At 42.3% G+C, this 22,801-nt stretch overlaps 1 protein-coding gene across 1 annotated transcript in view; it reads left to right on the top strand.

The window, feature by feature from the left end:
• Window positions 1-22,801, top strand: part of slc27a6 (solute carrier family 27 member 6) — a 71,266-nt gene that overhangs the window by 13,157 nt on the left and 35,308 nt on the right. The window contains 5 exon segments of the mRNA XM_037265823.1: window positions 863-987; window positions 16,795-16,989; window positions 18,565-18,655; window positions 18,736-18,934; window positions 19,115-19,212. Of these exon segments, the coding sequence (XP_037121718.1) occupies window positions 863-987; window positions 16,795-16,989; window positions 18,565-18,655; window positions 18,736-18,934; window positions 19,115-19,212 (708 nt within the window).

Raw genomic sequence — 22,801 nt, forward strand, 5'->3', positions numbered from 1 at the left:
AAAAGAAACTGTATGGTATGTTTAATATTTGGATGACTTCAATTCTGTGCTGTCACTGTTGACAGATGTAGTTGTTTGTTTAAACTACACCTTACTCAATGTCAGAATTTGATGGGATTGATCAAAACTTTGTAGAACGGTGCAGCAGTTGAAACCGTCAACAAGCTGTCTTGACTCAATACCACCCTACTTATTCAAAACTACTATTGCAAAATGTGCGCTAATTGAGTTGTACCAAGTAATCAGTTGCTCACTTCAGTCAGCCAAGTTTCCTAAACTCCTGAAAGTAGCTGCAATTAGCAAAAGAGAATGCTGGTTGCTTCAATGTTAGCATCACTACCATCTCAGACTTCACTTTCTTAAAAAAGATTTCAAAGAAAGTGTTTGCTTTTCTTTTTTGTTTTTATTTATGTTTTACACCCCAACTTAGAATTAGTTTGTAACACACACACACACACACACACGCATGCGCAAACAAACGCACGTCCATCTACTGTCATTTTTTTCATAAAATAAAATGCACTCCTATATCAATCTTGCACTCACAGCCTTAATAGAAGTGGAAACAAAGTAAGAAGCAACATTTAGAATTGTGATAAATTAAGAAACCTTTGTGTCATTGTGCTGTTCAGATATGATTTGATTGAATGAGCCATTCATTGTAGTATAGAAAATGGCCTTGAACACCCCATGCAACCCTGGTTTCTGACATTGCAATATCAGGGGGGATACATTTTTTTTATGTTTTCCAAGCTGCGAGTATTTGGGGTCACATTGCTTGAACTGTGATACAGAGGCGGCCTACTGTATAACAACTTGATGTTTTTGTCATATTGAATTTAATTTTATTGATTCTTCACAGGTGCAACATGCATTCTAAAGAAGAAGTTCTCAGTCTCACAATTCTGGACTGACTGTCGAAAATATAATGCAACAGTTTTCCAGTATATTGGTGAACTGTGCAGATACCTCTGCAACCAGCCAAAGGTACCAGTGTGTGTGTTATTTAACTGTGTGTGTTGTAGATTGGTATTGTCGATTTTAGGGGCGTGTGCATTTTTGGATTAGGTTGACACTGCAGGTCTTAATGGGTCTAATTTTTTTTTTGGTGTGTAAGCACCCAGTACGTTACATACAGTATTGTGACCAATGTCTGTCTGGTGTGTGAACCAAATGCGTCCCCAAAGACGCCAAAGGTCATTTTGGCTGCTTGTATCCGGGATCTTGTTCTTTCTGTCATGACCCATAGCTAGTGACCATAAGTGAGGGCCGGAACGTAGATCAACTGGTAAAGGACTGCACTGAGGAGCTGATGGGTGTCTTCACGGACATCTTTAACATTTCCCCGCAGCAGGCCATCGTCCCATCATGTTTCAAGGCTGCCACCATAATACCTGTGCCGAAGAAACCTACTCCGTCCTGCTTCAATGACTACCGCCCCGTGGCACTGACACCCATCATCATGAAGTGCTTTGAGCGGCTTGTCATGGAGCACATCAGATCCATTCTCCCCCCCCCCACCATAGACTCCTTCCAGTTTGCGTACCGAGCCAAACGGTCCTCTGAGGATACCATCTGCTCTGCCCTCCACTCAGCCCTTACCCACCTGGAGAGAAGGGACTCGTATGTGAGATTGCTGTTTGTGGACTTCAGTTCTGCATTCAACACCATTGTACCACAGCGACTCATCTGCAAACTCGACAAGCTGGGCCTCAGTACCTACCTCTGCAACTGGCTACTGGACTTCCTCTGTCAGAGGCCTCAGGTAGTACGTGTTGGCGACAATATCTCCGCCAGCATCACGCTGAGCACGGGTTCCCCCTAAGGCTGCGTGCTCAGTCCGCTGCTCTTCACCCTGCTGACACATGACTGCATTGCAACTTACAGCAGCAACCGCGTACTGAAATATGCCGACAACACGACTCTGGTGGGTCTCATCACCGAGGGCGACGAGACTCAATACAGGTCGGAGGTCGACCTTCTGGCCACGTGGTGCAGGGACAACAACCTCCTGGTGAACGTCAACAAGACCAAGGAGATTGTTGTTGACTTCCGGAAGGGTCACACCCAACACCTGCCACTGACCATCGATGGTGCTGTGGTGGAGAGAGTGAGCAGCACCAGATTCCTGGGAGTGCACATCAGTGAGGACCTCTCCTGGACCACCAACACTACATCACTGGCGAAGAAAGCTCAGCGCCGCCTGTACTTCCTGCGGAAACTCAGGCGAGCAAGTGCTCCTCCGGCCGTCATCACTACATTCTACTGTGGCACCATTGAGAGCGTCCTCTCCAGTTGTATCGCTGTGTGGGGTGGTAGCTGCACTGACTACAACATGAAGGCCCTGCAGCGCATAGTGAACACGGCTGGTAAGATTATTGGTGCTTCGCTCCCCTCCCTGAAGGACAGTTGCACCTCCCATCTCACCCGCAAGGCGACCACGATTGTGTGTCATATGAGTCACCCCACTCGCTCTCTGTTTGATCTTCTGCCCTCTGGGAAGAGGTACAGGAGCCTGCGCTCCCACACCACCAGACTCACCAACAGCTTCATACTCCAGGCTGTTAGGATCCTGAACTCTCTCCCCCCTCCTGCGTAACGTCCTGTACTTTTGCGCTATATTCTGACTGTCTGCTGTATACACACTTGCTCCATTTTTGCTCCTCTTATTTATTATGTTATTTGTTTATTTATTATTTAGTCATCGCTCTTATTTATTCATTGTTTGTGCCTTCTTGTTTTTACTTTTTGTGTGTATATTGTGTACTATGTCTCGTCACCGTGGGATAGTGGGAAACGTAATTTCGATCTCTTTGTGTGTCTTGACGTGAAGAAATTGACAATAAAGCAGACTTTGACTTTGACTTTGACTTTAAAATCAAGAGCTTTGCCTTACAGCTCAGCTCCTTCTTCATCACGACAGACCAGTACAGATTGTATTAAGTTCATTTTGTTTTCACTTTTCAATTACTTCACTGGTTCTTTTATCTCAAACAAAGTATTTTAGGTTGCATTACCTGACATGTTTCGGCTTGTACTTCCGCCTTCATCAGAGTGTCACTGGTGTGGTTGTGACGCGTCTTTATCAGCTGATGGATGAAGGCGTAGCTCACCTGTCAGATTTGACAGGTGAGTCACGCCCTCTGCTATCAGCGTTGGATCAGGGAGGCCATTGAGATCCGCAAGCGGGGCCCGAGGACCATCAACAGGGACAAGGGAGCCTACATGCTCTCTACCACCTGGAACAGCATTCTGGAGAGGTGAACGGACAGCAGAGGGCGTGACTCACCTGTCAAATCTGACAGGTGACCCACGCCTTCATCCATCAGCTGATAAAGACGCGTCACAACCACACCAGTGACACTCTGATGAAGGCGGAAGTACAAGCCGAAACATGTCAGGTAATGCAACCTAAAATACTTTCTTTGAGATAAAAGAACCAGTGAAGTAAGACCAGTACAGAGTCCACATCACAGCAGACGCTGCACCGATCCGCCTGTCCATCTCACGTTCCATCCTGCCCTCGCTCATGAACGAGACCCCAAGATACTTGAACTCCTCCACTTGGGGCAGGACCTCATCACCAACCCGGAGAGAGCATTCCACCCTTTTCTGACCGAGGACCATGGTCTCAGATTTAGAGGTGCTGATTTTCATCCCGACCACCTCGCACTCAGCTACGAACCGCTCCAATGAGCCTTGATGATCACAGTTTGAAGAAACCAACCGCACCACATCATTTGCAAAAAGTATAGATAATATCCTGAGGCTGCAAACCCAGACCCTCTTAACGCCTAGGCTGCACCTAGAAATTCAGTCCATAAAAGTTATTAACAGAATCTGTGACAAAGGGCAGCCTTGGCAGAGTCCAACCCTCACCGGAAATGAATATGACTTACTGCCGGAAATGCAGACCAACTCTGACATCGGTGATAAAGGAACCGACCAGGTCTTATCAGTGGGTTCGGTACCCCGTTCTCCGAAGCACCCTCCACAGAACTTCCTGAGGGACACGGTCGAACGCCTTCTCTTAGTCCACAAAACATATGTGGACTAGTTGAGTGAACTCTCATGCACCCTTGAGGATCCTGCCAAGGGTATAGAGCTACCGCATTTTTCGCACCAAAAGGCGCACTGGATTATAAGGCGCACATTCATTGAATTTTTTTATTTTAGAAATGATTTCATATATAGGGCCAACCGGAGTAAAAGGCGTATAAAATAGAAGCTATACTGCAACAAACTGAGGTTGACTAGGGTTGCGGTATGCATCCACTACCCAATAACCAATGAGCCCTCTGTAAACAATCGCCTTTCTCAAACTATCGCCTATAAAATGATCAGAACTGACTAAAGTTCGATCTAACGCATTGGTACTGCTTACCTATGTTTCCCTTCCATATCGATCCGTAAATTTACTCGAAACATTAACAGAGCAGCCTATTTTGACATAAAATAGCCTCGTGCGTATAGCAGCTATCACTATAGCATTAGCCACCCGCAAACTCCCATGAGCCTCAGCTCGCAGACTCCCATGAGCCTCAGCAAAGTGTAAACAATCGCGTGTCTCAAACAATCTCCTCTAAAATGATCGGAACTGACTAAAGTTCGATTAACACATTGGTACTGCTTACCTATGTTTCCCTTCCATATCGATCCGTAAATTTACTCGAAACATTAACGGAGCAGCCTAATTTGAAATGAAATAGCCTTACGGGTACAACAGCTATTCAGTGACGCCCCCTGACCACGGTTGCCGTAATGCTGGGAAGCGATGCAACCTTGTAATTTACTAGTTGTACTAAAGCGTACTGAAACATTTTGGCAGAGCACTGTGTACAACCAGTACGGATCAACAAATTCATCAATTGATCCATATATAAGGCGCACCAGACTATAAGGTGTACTGTCGGCTTTTGAGAAAATTTTAGGTTTTTAGGTGCACCCTATAGTCCAGAAAATACGGTAATCACTCTTCCACAGCCAGGATGAAAACCACAGTGTTCCGCCTGAAACCGAGAATCGAATTCCCGACAGACCCTCCTCTCCAGCACCCCTGAATAGACCTGAGAGCAAGGAGTGTGATTTTTCTGTAGTTGGAACACGCTCTCCTCTTTCTTAAAAAGGGTCTTCTTAAACCACCACCCCGGTCTGTTAATCCAGAGGCATGGTCCCCAATGTCCACACAATGTTGTACAAGTGTGTCAGCAAGGACAGTCCCACAACATCCAGAGCCTTTAAGAACTCCGGGCGGATCTCATCCACCACCTTGCCACCGAAGAGCTTTTTAACCACCTCTGTGACTTCAACCCCAGAGATGATAGAGCCCACCTCAGAGTCCCAAGGCTCTGCTTTCAAAATGGAAGGCGTGTCGGTGGAATTGACAAAGTCTTTTGAGGAGTATTTTCCTCACCGATTTACAACGTCCCGAGTCGAGGTCAGCAGCACCCCGTCTCCACTATACACAGTGTTAACAGTGCACTGCTTCTCCCTCCTGAGACGTCAGACGGTGGACCAGAATTTCCTCCAAGCCAGTTGGAAGTGATATTCCATGGCCTCACCGAACTCATCCCATGCCTGTGTTTTCGCCTCAGCAACCGCCAAAGCCGCATTCCACTTGGCCATCTGGTATCTGTCAGCTGCCTCCGAATTCCCACAGGCCCAAAAGGCCCAATTGGACTTCTTCAGCTTGACGGCATCCCTTACCGCCGCCACACTCCAATACTACCAGAGATGCTGACTGTTGAGCTTTGCATTTACGGCAATGGCCAATTCCCTCTTTGGCCTGGAAAACACATTAATTATTTCCCAATAATATTTGGAAATTTGAAAACACATTTCTTCAGTCCACCTCAGATGATTTCCATCCCAGACCAGCGTTTCTGAGTGTAGTTGATGTGTGCTTTCTTTTTGCATAATAGAGTTTTACTTTGCATTTATAGATGTAGCGACGAACTTCAGTATATTGCTCGTGCCGCTTGGGGAATCGATATTCTGGACTGTGACGAAAACCCTAAATTCCTTGCTGGGAAATTGTTTTAAACTGTTGGACTATTTTCTCATGCAGTCCTAGACCCATCCTCTCTTGAGAACAATTGAGCCTTTTGCGGCTGCTTGTTTTATACCAATTCATGTTAAAAATAAGCTTTTTTTTTTTTTTTTCTTAAGCCTTTTTTTTTTTGCCCTGTCCCAGCTTTTTTTTTTCCAAAATGAGACAATATTTGCACGAAATAAGTTAATTAGTTTGAACAATAATTATCTTGTCTTTGCAACGTAATAAAGTTGAGTATCGAATATCTTACCACCAGAATCTCGTACCGTGTCTCACTTTGTTTATTGGCTTTTTTGTTTGTTAGTGATTCAGTCAGTCTTCAAAATCATGAATGGACTCAAGTGGATTACCGTATTTTCCGGACTATAAGTCACTCCGGAGTACAAGTCACACCAGCCATAAAATGCATAATAAAGATGGAAAAAAAAACCCTATATAAGTCGCACCGGAGTACAAGTCGCATTTTTGGGGGAACTTTATTTAACAAAATCCAACACCAAGAACAGACATGGATAGGCAACAACAGGCTAAACGATACGGCATGCTAACGTTACATAAACAAAAACAGGGGACTAAGAACATGCCTGATGTAACGTCCGTCCGTCCATCCATCCATCCGTCCGTCCGTCCGTGCGTCCATCCATCCATCCATCCATCCATCCATCCATCCATCCATCCATCCATCCATCCATCCATCCATCCATCCATCCATCCATCCATCCATCCATCCATCCATCCATCCATCCATCCATCCATCCATCCATTTTCTATACCCCTTGTCCCCACGGGGGTCGCGGGCGTGCTGGAGCCTAGCCCAGCAGTCATCGGGCAGTAGAGGGGGGACACCCTGGACCGGTTGCCAGCCAATCGCAGGGCACACAGAGACGAATAACCATCCGCACTCGCACTCACACCTAGGGGCAATTTGGAGTCCTCAATCGGCCTACCAAGCATGTTTTTGGGATGTGGGAGGAAACCGGAGTGCCCGGAGAAAACTCACACGGACACGGGGAGAACATGCAAACTCCACGCAGGGAGGGCTGGAGGTGGAATCAAACCCGCACCCTCCTAACTGTGAGGCGGACGTGCTAACCAGTGTCCCACCGAGCCGCCCCTGACGTAACATATTAACAGTTATTCAAACAACTATAACATAAATAACAAGTTTATCGAACCATCCGTGTCACTCCAAATCATTAAATCCATCGAAATCTTCGTCCTCTGTGTCACTTATAAACAACACCGCTGACTCCGGAAGTAGATGCTGCGCTGACGTCCGACTCATCATCAGTTGCAGTTCCAATTATTCCACAGGCCTATATAACTATATATAAACTGTATATCAAATAACTATAACGTAAATAACAAGTTTATCGAACCATCCGTGTCATTCCAAATCATTAAATCCATCGAAATCTTCGTCCTCTGTGTTTTCATGAAGTGAATGGAGCTGAGCGACCAAATACAGCTTGGACCAGGGTTTATTGAAAAAACTCAAAAGACAAACTATAGATGCTCGACTAGGGACGTGAAAAACTGAACAGAACTGGCAAAGACAGGAACCAAAAGAAACAAGAAGACATGAGACGAGAACAATCCGACGGGGAGTGACACGCAGACAGGACTTAAATACAAGACAGGTAAACGAGAGGCAGGTGACGGCAATTACATAGATTGTGAGCAGACACAGGAGGGGCGGGGCGACGCGAACAGAAACCATGGCAACATTAAAACAAGGAAACGAACGGAGACGGATCGTGACAGTAACACTATCATACATGCAGTATACTGTTATGGTCTCAACGTGTATTAGAGATTTTTACTTCAACCGGGTGGGTCTGGAATGTGTCCCCCAAAACCAGGGGTCACCAAACTACGGCCCGCGGGCCGGATACGGCCCACGGGACCGTTTAATCCGGCCCGCCAACCCTGAACAAATTGTATTATTAAACTTTTTTTTTTTGGTCATTTTGCCTGCAATGACTGCGTTTCCCCAGTAGATGGGGAAGCGCTCGCCTGCGCATTTACTACCGGAAGCCGTGTCAGAAAGCTCGGTGCACACTCACAAGTGCGTGTACGACGTACACTGTACGTACTCAGTAGTACGGACATGGCGCACTCGCGCTCTATTTGTATCAGTCCCGAATTTAGAGCGTGGGCTGTGACGACAGCATTCTTGTAATTCGCGCGCTGAGCTTTCAGATGCAGTTTTGCGCTAAAGCCACCCACAAACCTTCCCCTGGAATCCTTCCATTAAAATGAGTCGCCCAAGGAAAAGCAAGGTGGACACAGTGCCGAGCGTTTAAAAGAGAGTGGCCAATTTGGCTCGACGTACGCGACGTGACGTTCAGCCACATGAACGTCAACATCAAACCGTCACAGATCGAGGTAAACGGACCAACACCTCGGATCTCGCCTAAGAATTGCCACAACAAATTTTACTCCAGACTATGACGCACTAGCAAACTTTAACAAAAAAGACAGCGGTGTCTACAAGCCTACTGGAACCTACAAAAGGATTATAAGGAAGGAACACAAGAACTTTAAGAGACTGCTCATATGTGTCAGAGAGATTCTGCTCTGACAACTGAGCTGAACTTTTATCTGTTAAGATTGTGCATGGCACAACAGAAAGTTAATGTTCCATGGCTTCTTTTTCTATGAGGAACCCAGAGAGAGTTATTTAGTTATTATTTATTTCCTGTTTTTTCTGTGAAGAACTCAGAGAGGGCTATTTAGTTATTATTTATTTCATTAATAGTGTTATTATTTGTTTCCTGACTTTTTTTCTGTAAAGAACCTGGAAAGGGTTATTAAATAACCGTTATTTGGTTATATGTGGCTTTCTGGAAAACAATAAATTTTTTAAGCTCCCCTACGATCGTCACACTTTTTCTGTTACAAACTGACACCGGCCCCCCATCAGAGAAGGGGAAAGTTATGTGGCCCTCACAGGAAAAAGTTTGGGGACCCCTGCCCAAGACGAATGATGGTTTATGGTTGAATATTTAATAAAAACTAGCAAATGTACCTGACCCAAATAGGTCACGAATCCATTTTCAGTGTCAGCACTCTAATAAGCAAAAAGCACACCTTTTTTAGTTTCTCAATGATCAATGAATGGTTTATTTCCAAGGATTGAGATTGTTTGGTCAAATTTTGCAACAATCAATTACAAACCGGATTCAGTTGAAGTTGGGAAATTGTGTAAAATGTAAATAAATCCAAAATACAACGATTTGAAAATCCATTCAACCCCTATTCAATTGAATACACTAGCAGCAGCTCTTCGGAGCCCATATGTGGCCACGGATGTTGATGGGCGATTTCCAAAAACATGTACACACAATCTGTACTCAATGACGTCGTCATCCAGGCCATCATTGCGTTACTGCCACTGGCTCCCTCCTAAACCCCGAGCAAACTGTTGTTCATATTTGGGCCCGTGAGGAGGACTTTATTGAGGTATTACTTACTGGCATGCTATACCACTGGTCTACGTAATTTGCAGTACCTTATTACTTACTGCCACCCAGTGTTCAGAATGAGACACCACCATTAAATTAAACAGTGCGCTCTCTCTCTCTCTCTCTCTCTCTCTCTCTCTCTCTCTCTCTCTCTCTCTCTCTCTCTCTCTCTCTCTCTCTCTCTCTCTATATATATATATAACACCTATATATATATATATATATATATATATAACACACACGTGTATATATATATATATATATATATATATATATATATACAAACCGTGTACATGTTTTTTCCATTAGTTCATAAACTAAATAGTATATATATATAACTACCGTTCAAAAGTTTGGGGTCACAAAATTGTTTGGGTGACCCCAAACTTTTGAACGGTAGTGTATACCGTATTTTCCGCCCTAAAAGGTGCACCTAAAAACCTAAAATTTTCTCAAAAGCCGACAGTGCGCCTTATAGTCCAGTGCGCCTTATATATGGATCAATTGATGAATTTGTTGATCCATACTGGTTGTACACAGTGCTCTGCCAAAATGTTTCAGTACGTTTTAGTACGACTAGTAAATTACAAGGTCGCATCGCTTCCCAACATTACGGTAACTGTAGTCAGGGGGCGTCACCGAATAGCTGTTGTACCCGCGAGGCTATTTCATGTCAAAATAGGCTGCTCTGTTAATGTTTCGAGTAAATCTACGGATCGATATGGAAGGGAAACATAGGTAAGCAGTACCAATGCGTTAGATCGAACTTTAGTCAGTTCCGATCATTTTATAGGAGATCGTTTGAGAAACGCGATTGTTTACACTTTGCTGAGGCTCATGGGAGATTGCGAGCTGAGGCTCGTGGGACTTTGCGGATGGCTAATGCTATAACGATAGATGCTATACGTACCAGGCTATTTCATGTCAAAATAGGCTGCTCTGTTAATGTTTCGAGTAAATCTACGGATCGATATGGAAGGGAAACATAGGTAAGCAGTACCAATGCGTTAGATCGAACTTTAGTCAGTTCCGATCATTTTATAGGAGATCGTTTGAGAAACGCGATTGTTTACACTTTGCTGAGGCTCATGGGAGATTGCGAGCTGAGGCTCGTGGGACTTTGCGGATGGCTAATGCTATAACGATAGCTGCTATACGTACCAGGCTATTTCATGTCAAAATAGGCTGCTCTGTTAATGTTTCGAGTAAATCTACGGATCGATATGGAAGGGAAACATAGGTAAGTAGTACCAATGCGTTAGATCGAACTTTAGTCAGTTCCGATCATTTTATAGGAGATCGTTTGAGAAACGCGATTGTTTAGAGGGCTCGTTGGTTATTGGCTAGTGGATGCATACCGCAACCCTAGTCAACCTCAGTTTGTTGCAGTATAGCTTCTATTTTATGCGCCTTATAATCCGGTGCGCCTTATATATGGACAAAGTTTTAAAATGGGCCGTTCATTGAAGGTGCGCCTTATAATCCGGTGCGCCTTTTAGGGCGGAAAATACGGTATATTTATTTAGATAATTATTTATAGATTATATATATAATCTTCTGTGTAAAAAATCTTATAATATATATGTATACTTATATTCATAGATTATATATAATCTTATACAAATATAAGATATAATTTATAATATTTAATTCATAATATTTTATTATAATAATATTTACACTACCGTTCAAAAGTTTGGGGTCACCCAAACAATTTTGTGACCCCAAACGTTTGAACGGTAGTGTATATATATATATATATACGTATATATATATATATATATATATATATATATATATATATATACACACAAACCGGATTCGGTTGAAGTTGGGAAATTGTGTAAATAATACAAAATACAATGATTTGAAAATCCTTTTTGACCTATAGTCAATTGAATACACTACAAAGACAACATATTTAATGCTCAAACTCATAAACTATATTTAATTTTTCAAATAATAATTAACTTAGAATTTCATGGCTGCAACACTTCCAGTAGAAGTTGGGAAAGGTGGCAAAAAAGACAAAGAAAGCTGAGAAAAGCTCATCAAACACCTATTGGGAACATCCCACATGTGATCAGGCTAATTGGGTACCATGATTGGGTATAAAAGGAGCCTCCCCAAACATGCTGAGTCATTCACAAGCAAGGATGGGGTGAGGTTCACCACTTCGTCCACAACTGCGTGAGAAAATAGTTGAACAGTTTAAGAACAACATTTCTCAAAGCAAAATTGCAAGGAATTTAGGGTTTTCAACATCTACGGTCCATAAAATCATCAAAAGGTCAGGGAATCTGGTGAAATCACTGCACGTAAGCGCCACATAACCAAGACTGAATGACCGTGACCTTCGATCCCTCTGACGGCACTGCCTTAAAAACCGACATGAGTGTGTAAAGGATATCACCAAATGGGCTCAGGGAAACTTCAGAAAACCACTGTCAGTAAATACAGTTCATCACTACATCAGTAAGTGTGGATTAAAACTCTACCATGCAAAGCCAAAGCCGTTTATGAACAACATCCAGAAACGCCGCCAGGTTCTCTGGGCTCGAGCTCATGTAAAATGGACTGATGCACAATGAAAAAGTGTTTTGTGGTCTGATGAGTCCACTTTTCAAATTGTTTTTTGGAAACACTGGACGTTGTGTCCTCCGGACCAAAGATGAAGCGGACCATGCGGACTGTTATCAACGCAAAGTTCAAAAGCCAACATCTGTGATGGTATGGGGGTGCATTAGTTCCCATGGCATAGGTGACTTACATTTCTGTGAAGGCAACATAAATGCTGAAAAGTACATACAGATATCGGAGCAACATTTGCTGCCGTCCAAGCGACGTCTTTTTCAGGGACGCCACTGCTTATTTCAGCAAGATAATGCCACATTCTGCACGTGTTACAACAGCGTGGCTTCGAAGTAAAAGAGTCCAGGTTCTCCCCTGGCCCGCTTGCAGTCCAGAGCTGTCTCCCATTGAAAATGTGTGGCGCATTATGAAACGTAACATACGACAGGGAAGACCCGAACGATTGAACAACTGAAGCGGTTCATCAAGCAACAATGGGAAAGAATTCCACATGAGAAGCGAAGAGAATTAGTCTCCTTTCTTCCAAAACGTTTATTGAGTGTTATTAAAAGGAAAGGTGATGTAACTAGGGGTAAACATGCCCTTTCCCAACTTCTGCTGCACGTGTTGCAGCCATGAAATTCTAAGTTAATTATTATTTGAAAAATAAAATAAAGTTTATGAGTTTGAGCATTAAATATGTTGTCTTTGTTGTGTATTCAATTGGATATAGGTTGAAAAGGATTCTCAAATCATTTTTGTTTTTATTTACATTTTACACAATTCCCCAACTTCAACCAAATCCGGTTTGTATTTTGTGGAGATTATGGAATATCGTCTATGACAGTTTTCTTGTCCAAAATCATTGAGTCGTGAATCACACTATGGTCTGCGAACCAAAGAAAAACATCTTTTGTTGCCTTTGTTTGCTCCTCCCACAGATATGCACGTACACGTCATTTCATGGCGGAGCTCCTTATTGATGCAAGACTGAAAGTCCTCTTTGTCCACAATTCTTCTGGTATTTTGTTGAGTGGGTGAATGCTTGGCCATGGCACTGTGCTCGTTTGTAGTCATCTGAATATCAGTAATTAGAAAAGCAACCATTTGCACACATGAATTACACCCATCAAAGGACATACTCATGCAGGGAGTGCTTATTACTGCGCATGCAAACCTTGACTAATCGATTGGCAACTGGGATGTGAAACAATCGTACTTTTTAATAGTATTGTTCTGCTATTTACAATATTGATTAAAATGATTAACTCTATCACTTGTAAGACACTTGCACTCCCATTTTGGCTGTAAATTGAATTTATTGGTCAAAGTAGTTTCATAAGGAAACTGAGCTGGCAGCAATGGTGTTATTAACACTTAAACATTAATTTTACATTTTACATTAATTCTTATGGAGAGAAATCGCTCCTACTTATGAACTTTTTGATCTATGAACCCGATCACGGAACAAATTAAGTTTGTAAGTAGAAGTTTCACTGAACTTACAATTACCCAACGACCGTCAAAAAGGTTAGACGCCGACAAAATATCTTTTATCTATAAAATCACACGCACGCACACACAATTTTGTTGATCCGTTTTTTGGCCTCCGTCATTTGCCTAGGCGATCCTGCATCATTGTCAGTCCGTCATAATTTCTACTTTATTCATCTGTTCATCGTCAAGCCCCCGCCAAAAAAAAGTCATCAGTCCTTAATCAAATTACACACATCATTTGAAATTGCATTTTGAAGCATTTGATGGCTCTAGCACAGGGGTGTCAAACTCATTTTTTTCGCGGGCCGCATTGTAGTCATAGCTTCTTTCGGAGGGCCATTATGACTGTCAACCCAAATAAATGTATGAGCACCTCATATTATATACAGTAAAAGCTACAAAACAAACTGACAAATAACTCGTTTTTAAACCAGACGAGTAAAAACTGGTCAAATATTTAAAAACAAAGGTATTATTAAAAGTGAAGACAATTTGAAATTCTCGTAATGACACACGAATTTGATGCACAATTTGTCTTCGCGGGCCACATAAAATGATGTGGCGGGCCGTATCTGGCCCCCGGGCCTTGAGTTTGACACCTGTGCTCTAGCACATCTAAAGTCAAAGTCAAATTTATTTATATAGGACATTTCATACACAGAGGCAATTCAAAGTGCTTTACAAAACAAATTATTGAAAGCAGGTGAAGCAGAGCATAGCATTTACATAAGTTCATTCAAAAAAATAAATTACAACGTCATTGATAGATTATAGAACAGAATCACATCAGGTCAGAGCCTGGCATAAATTCATTTAAGAACATTTAAGAACATTTTAGATTATAATAAACAAACAGAAACAAAAACAACATCATTGCTTTAGTAGCAGCTAGAAAGCAAAAGAGAATAAAGTTTTAAGTTTAGGTTTAAAAATGGGTAGGGTAGGGGCAGATCTAATGTCCTCTGGGAGTTTATTCCAGCTGTGGGGGGCATAATGGCAAAAAGCAGCTTCACCATGTTTTGTTTTGTACCTGGGAACAATTAGCAGGCCTGTTCCCGATGACCTAAGTGATCTAGAAGGTTCATAGTGTTGGAGCAGTTCAGAGAGGTATTTTGGCCCTGGCCCATTTAGAGATTTATAAACTATTAGCAGAATCTTAAAATCGATTCTATGGCATACTGGTAGCCAGTGTAGGGACTTGAGTATTGGTGAAATGTGTTCAGCTTTCTTGGTTCTTGTTAGAACTCGGGCAGCAGCATTTTGGATGAGCTGTAGTTTTTTAATAGCTTTCTTTGGTAGGCCTTCAAAGAGGCTGTTCCCGTAGTCCAATCTGCTCGATATGAAGGCATGAATTAATTTTTCAAGATCTTGTTTGGATGTATAGCCTCTGAGCCTTGCTATTTTTTTTAGCTGAAAGAAGGCACATTTTCTTATGAGTTTGATGTGGGAGTTGAAATTCAGGTCAGAGTCAATAATAATGCCAAGAATTTTTACTTGTTCCTTTGGTTTAAGGGCTAGGGATTCTAATTGAGCAGTGACTTTGAGCCTGTCTGCTTTAGCGCCAAAGACAATTATCTCTGTTTTGTCCTTGTTGAGTTGGAGGAAATTCTGGCACATCCAGTCATTTATTTGCTCAATGGTTTGGCATAGTGTATTTATAGGGGTATAGTCATCCGACGAGAGGGCTATGTAAAGTTGTGTGTCATCTGCGTAGCTGTGGTAGGCTATGTTGTTTTTTTGGAGTATTGGGCCAATTGGGAGCATGTAGAGATTGAATAGGACCGGACCTAGGATTGAGCCTTGGGGTACCCCACATGTCATATCGGTCAGGTCAGAGATGAAATTGCCGATAGAGATAAAGTGGTTCCTGCCTTGCAGATAGGATCTGAACCAGTCAAGAACCTTGCCGGAAAGACCCACCCAGTTTTCCAGTCTGTCTAATAGAATTTCATGGTCAACCGTATCGAACGCAGCACTAAGGTCTAGTGACACTAGAATTGAGATTTTACCTGAATCCGTGTTCATTCGGATGTCATTGATAACTCTGAGGAGCGCAGTTTCTGTGCTGTGATGGGGTCGGAAACCGGATTGGAAGGGATCTAGTATGTTATTGGAGGATAGGAAGGCATAGAGTTGTTGATAGACAGTTCTTTCGAGTATTTTGCTTGAAACAGGAAGATTTAATACTGGTCTGAAATTGCTGATTATGGAGTGGTCAAGATTAGGTTTCTTTAATAGGGGCTTCACAACAGCCGTTTTCAAAGATCGTGGAAAGATGCCTGTAAGTAGAGAAGTGTTTATTATCTGCAGTAGGTCTGGGGCAAGGCATTTGTGGACATTTTTTAGAAAACTTGTTGGCAAGGTGTCAAGGCAGCACGTTGAGGATTTAAGGCTTTGCACTATTTCTTCTAGTTGTTTTTGGTCAATGATATTAAATTGGGTCATGTTTACTAGGCACCTTTTCAGTGGGTGCATTGGGGCCATAGGCCCTTTTGCAGTAAAACTGATGGCTAATCTGATGTTTTTAATTTTATCCTTGAAGAAGGTTGAAAATTCATTGCACTTGACAGTGGATAGAAAATCAGGGGCAATTTGAGGGGGGGCGTTAGTTAGCCTGTTAATGGTGGCAAAGAGAGTACGAGCGTCATTTGTGTTTTTGTTGATTATGTCAGCAAAGAAAGATTGTCTGGATTTTTTTAGTTCTTGGTTATAGGATTTAAGGCTGTCTTTGTAAATATCATGATGAATGTGAAGTTTAGTTTTTCGCCATTTGCGTTCTGCTTTTCTGTCTTTGGACATGAGCTTTGGAACTTGAGGGTTAAGGTTTGTCATTCAGCAGTTCAAGCAGTTGTTGGACATCCTAATTACAGTTGAGGGGCTTGGGTCACTTGCACCCCATCAGTCTGACTGGTCTCCTTGTATTGGATGGGTGTGGTCTGGGTCTCTGGGTCTCTGTGTGGTGTGAAAAAGTATCCATGTACACCAGAGTGTCTGTTCAATAACAAGTCATTATACTTGAGAGAACATAATAAGTATAATACATTTATACAAGTATAGTAGTTTTGTTTTTCAAAGCTGGTCCGAACCTGGAGCAAGTTCTTGCGACCATATTCTATTTTGAAGTAAGTCTGACATGCAAGACATTTTAAAACATTAGCATTTGGTTTTATTTTTTCACTCTTGTAATGTAACTTTTATCCCCCTCAGACAGAGATCGACAAGGTCCACTCGGTGCGGATGGGAGTCGGGAATGGGCTGCGTCAGGATGTCTGGCAGGAGTTCCATAGACGCTTTGGAAACATAAAAATGTGCGAGGTGTATGGCTCCACTGAGGGAAACCTGTGTTTCATGAATTACATGGGCAAGATTGGCACAGTGGGGCGTTCCAACTTCATCTACAGGGTGAGATTGTTAAATATTGTTGTGTATTTACCCCTAAAAAGTGTCTAAATGAACATGTATGGGTTGAATTGTAGCAATAATTAGTTTAGGAATTACCTAAAAACAGAAGTATAAACCTCTATATTGATTTATTGATACTTTTACGGCTATTTGATAGAAAACAATTCATCCATCCATTTTCTCTACCGCTTGTCCCCACGGGGTCGCGGGCGTGCTGGGGCCTATCCCAGCAGCCATCGGGCAGACACCCTGAACCAGTTTCCAGTCAATTGGAGGGCACACAGAGACGAACAACCATCCGCACTCACACCTATGGGCAATTTGGAGTGCTCAATCAGTCCATCATGCATGTTTTGGGATGTGGGAGGAAACAGGAATGCCTGGAGAAAACCCAGGCAGGCACGATGAGAACATGCAAACTCCACACAGGGAGGGCCGGAGCTGGAATCGAACCCACACCCTCTGACTTGTGAGGCGGACATGCTAACCAGTGCTCGACGATGCCGGCTGGAAACAATACAATACATCTTTATATACAGTATATTGCCCTTTCACAACAGCTCTTCCCTTAAAGCACTTTACAAACACATATAATTATGGAAGTGGCGAGTGTGTCTTGCTGGTCCGCTATTCATTTTAAAGACAGATATTAGTACTGGCAACTTCCTATCATTTGTTACCAATCCTGGATGTTTCAAGAGAAGAGAGACCAAAATGAGGACGAAGACACAGTGGGAACAGGAAGGTCACATAGGCAATCACACAACACAGACTGTAATCTATATTCATTGTTTTCACATCGCAATTTCACTCACCCAGATGAAAGTCAAGCCTGCAAATCGCCGCAACAATTCTTCATACTTAGCATTACGGTAGCACGCCGCCAACTACCAACTTCAGAATAAAAGATGGCCCTCAGAGCATTGGCAGCATGTGACTGTAATACGTACATGGTATGACCAATTGTGGCTGCAACCTTGACTTTGACTGAAAATACAGAAAGCATAGTGTTAACTCAACCTTGTTCTTAGTGCTGAAAAGACCAAGCTAATGATATTTTCAAATGTCAGAAGGAAGACGATAACCCAAATGTTCTTACTTTTAGACATACACTACCAGTCAAAGGTTTGGGGTCACTTAGAAATGTCCTTATTTTAAAATAAAATCATTATTTTTTTCAATTTCAATAAGATTAAACTAATGAGGAATACACTCTATACATGTGGTAAATTACTATTCTAGCTGCAAACGTCTGGTTTTAAATGCAATATCTATTACATAGGTGTATAAAGGCCCATTTCCAGCAACCATCCCTCCAGTGTTTTAATAGTCCATTGTGTTTGCTGATTGTGTTAGAAAGCTATTGCATGATTAGAAGACCCTTGAAGACATTCATGCAATTATGTTAGTTTTCAGCAATTGTATCCAAACCCAGTCCTCAAGGGCTACTGTTCTGCATGTTTTAGATGTCTCCCTCCTCCAACACACCTGATTCAAATGATCAGACCCACAGATATTGACACTTGATTTGTTACTGAATTTCACTGTCTAATGAAATATAACTTCGTTGTGTAGCTCCTGCTCAAATATGATCTGGTAAAGTATGACATGATGAAAGATGAGCCAATGAAAGATCAGTATGGTTTCTGTCAGCGAGTAAAAAAAGGTAAGGTTTTTTCCACTCACTGAAGTAGTTTTCATCTAAAGTGCCTTCGTAATGATCTGAACTTTACTGCCATTTCCCAGGCGAGACAGGGCTTTTGCTATCTAAAGTAAGTGCCGTAACCCCTTTCTTTGGGTACGCCGGAAGCAAGCAGCTGACTGAAAAGAAGTTGATAAGGAACGTGTTTGTCAAGGGAGATGCCTACTTTAACACAGGTGACCTGATGGCTGAAGATAGTGATGGTTTCATCTCTTTCAAAGACAGAGTTGGAGACACCTACAGGTACAATTGTATATGATTTCATTGAATCATCAAGTCAAAGGCAGGGTATGCAAGTGTTTTTCCAAATGTTTTTCCCACTTAGTTACAATTGGGTATTTGTATAGAATAGTAAGAATTACAATTATTTTGTTTTAGTTGCAGTGTTGTTAACTTTGGCTAATTTTGTTTTCCTGGATTCAGGTGGAAAGGTGAAAATGTAGCAACAACAGAGGTGGCAGAAAGCCTTGGGTCAGTTGATTTTATCCAAGAAGTCAATGTGTATGGTGTGGAAATACCAGGTATAGTATGTTTCTTTATAGAGCAATTACCTAAAATGTCTCAATGTCAGCCCCTACCACATTCCTAAAAAGGTATTTACAATGAATTTACAAAGAATGATGTAAGGGCCAGTCCAACAGAGATTTTTTCATGCCTTGGTGCTGATATTTGCTGGAAAAAACACTGATTATGAAATAATATAGCTTTCTTTTACATTGGAAATTGTACGTTTATGCATATTTTTTATTTTCCCAACCGGGGAGTCGCTGATGGTGAAGAGGTACACTTGCCTGTCTTGTGTGCTGACACTGTGAGTTCGATTCCCGCATATTGCGGTGTGAATATGTGTGTGACGCACACACACACACACACACACACACGCACACACATACACGAGCACACACAAAATCCCAACCTCTTATCCTCATGAGGGTGGCTTGCATACTAGAGCCTATCCCAACAGTCATTGACGAGTAGGCAGGGTACACCCTCATCCACACTCACGCCTATGAACAATTTGGAGTGCTCAATCGGCCTACCATGCATGTCTTTGGAATGTGAGAAGGAACCGGAGCCATTTATGCATACCGTATTTTTCGGACTAAAAGTCGCTCCGGAATATACAGAACTGTCTCAGAAAATTTGAATATTGTGATGAAGTTCTTTATTTTCTGTAATGCAATTAAAAAAACAAAAATGTCATACATTCTGGATTCATTACAAATCAACTGAAATATTGCAAGCCTTTTATTATTTTAATATTGCTGATTATGGTTTACAGCTTAAGAAAACTCAAATATCCTATCTCAAAATATTAGAATATTTCCTCAGACCAAGTAAAAAAAAAAGATTTATAACAGCAAAACAAAATCAAACATTTGAAAATGTCCATTGATGCATTTGGTTGGGAATCCTTTTGCACGGATTACTGCATCAATGCGGCGTAGCATTGAGGCAATCAGCCTTGGGCATTGTGGTGTTATGGATGCCCAGGATGCTTCAATAGTGGCCTTTAGCTCATTTGCATTGTTGGGTCTGGTGTCTTTCAGCTTCTTCTTCACAATGCCCCACAAATTCTCTATGGGGTTCAGGTCAGGCCAATCAAGGACAGTAATGCCATGGTCAGTACACCATTTACTGGTGGTTTTGGCACTGTGGGCAGGTGCCAGATCATGCTGGAAAATGAAATCATCATCTCCATAGAGCTTTTCAGCAGACGGAAGGATGTAGTGCTCTAAATTCTGCATTTACTCTGGACTTGATGAAACACAGTGGACCAACACCAGCAGCTGACATGGCTCCCCAAACCATCGCTGACTGTGGGAACTTCACACTGGATTTCAATTAACTTGGATTTTACTCTTCTCCAGCCTTTTCTTCAGACTCTGGCGCCTTGACTTCCAAAACTTGCTTTCATCTGAAAAGAGGACTTTGGACCACTCTGCAATTGTCCAGTGCTTCTTTTCCATAGCCCAAGTCAGACGCTTCTTCCGTTGTCTTGAGTTCAGAAGTGGCTTGATCATGGGAATACGGCTATTGTAGCCCATTTCCTGGACACGTCTGTGAACAGTGGCTTTTGATACCTGAACTCCAGCTTCAGTCCACTGTCTTTGAAGCTCCCCCAAATTCTGGAAGCGACTCTTCTTCACAATGCTGTTAAGGCTGCGGTCATCTCTCTTGGTTGTGCAGCATTTCCTGCCACATTTCCCCCTTCCAACAGACTTTTTGTGGATGTGCTTTGAAACTGCAGTCTGTGAACAGCTTGCTCTTTGAGAAATTTCTTTTTGTGTCTTACCCTCCTGATGGAGGGTGTCAATGATGGTCCTCTGGACAGCAGTCAGATCAGCAGTCTTCCCCATACTTGTGATTTAGTTTACTGAACCAAGCTGAGTGTTTTTCAAGGCTCAGGAAGCCCTTGCAGGTGTTTCAAGTTAATTAGACGATTCAAGTGATTAGTTCAGGTATGGGCAAACTACGGCCCGCGGGCCACGTCCGGCCCACGGGACCGTTTAATCCGGCCCGCCAACCCTGAATAAATTGTATTATTAAACATTTTTTTGGGTCATTTTGCCTGCAATGACTGCGTTTCCCCAGTAGATGGGGAACCGCTCGCCTGCGCATTTACTACCGGAAGCCGTGTCAGAGATTTCGCGCGCTGAGATTTCAGATAGTTTTACGCTAAAGCCACCCACAAACCTTCCCCTGGAATCCTTCCATTAAAATGAGTCGCCCAAGGAAAAGCAAGGTGGACACTGAGTGCCGAGTGTTTAAAAAAGAGTGGCCAATTTGGTTCGACGTACGCGACGTGACGTTCAGCCACATGAACATCAACATCAACCCGTCACAGATCTAGGTAAACGGACCAACACCTCGGATCTCTCCTAAGAATTGCCACAACAAATTTTACTCCAGACTATGACGCACTAGCAAAAAAGGGAGACCAACAACACTGTTCCCACTGAAAATGAAGGGGAGGCTCTCAAGTTTGTTGTAAAAAAATGCATTTTGAATATGATTTGTACAAATAGCAGGGATTGAAACTAGTGACCATTCTCATTTTCAAACAATGCAGGATGCTCAAGGACATTGATGCACCACTTGTTTGCGACTAATCTTAACCTGTAAAGTTCTTAAGGCTTACTTTAAGGAAGTGTTTCCCGTTTCCTCACCTCTGTTACCAGGTGTTTGTGAGTTAAAACTCTGCTCTGATTTTCAGATATCCCTCACCGTGTTGCCGTTTTGATTACTTTATTTGGATGTATGCTTTCACCGATTCTTCAAGATGATATATTTGGTCAGAATGTTTGCCGTTTGATGTGATCCTATAAAATAAACATCTTGCATTAATCTGACCTGCAGGCACTGAAGTGATGGAGACTGTTATTCATAATAACAGTGTCGTATTTTATGACAATCACTGATAGCAGTTTTTTAGTGAATTTTTTTTTTTTTTTAATGCTGTTAATAAATGTATTTGTTTTCAAAAAACTTTTTTTGAATATCCATGCTTTACTACCTACTAAAGGCCAAAACCTTTTATGCAATGACCTTTACACGTCGTTTATATTACTTCACACAAACACTACATCCATCTGCTCCTGGTTCGGCCCTCCGGTCCAAATTTAGAACCCAGTTCGGTGTGGCTCTTCTCAGCAGGTCCAGGGCCCGACCGGCCATTTTTCCGTTCGGTTTTCTTCGTATGATAACCGCACCTTTGCATGCGGCCAAACACACCAAGGCGGGGACAGCTAAGTTGTCAGCTGTAATCTGGTTCTTTTGGTTACATCTTAGCTCGAATCGGGTCAGCTGGCAATGGTTTCAACTGCTCATCAGTCTTGTGTGTGTGTGTGTGTGTGTGTGTGTGTGTTTGTGTGCTGGACACATGCATATAGCTTTCTTTTTGTGGCAATTGGACTGCCACCACAACTTTTTTTGCTGGCAAATCTTCTTCAGTCACTTTTCAATAATCTCCTGATTGTTTACAGCAAAAATGTTTACAATTTTGAAGAAAGAAAAAAAAGAAAAACTTCAAAAATGTTCAGCTTCTTCTAAGTCAGCCGGCCTCAGAGGTCTCACTCAAGGCTGTCGACAGTTCCCTTTATCGAGACA

The sequence above is a fragment of the Syngnathus acus genome, chromosome 12, assembly GCF_901709675.1.
Source record: "Syngnathus acus chromosome 12, fSynAcu1.2, whole genome shotgun sequence".
In the NCBI taxonomy this organism is placed as follows: domain Eukaryota; kingdom Metazoa; phylum Chordata; class Actinopteri; order Syngnathiformes; family Syngnathidae; genus Syngnathus; species Syngnathus acus.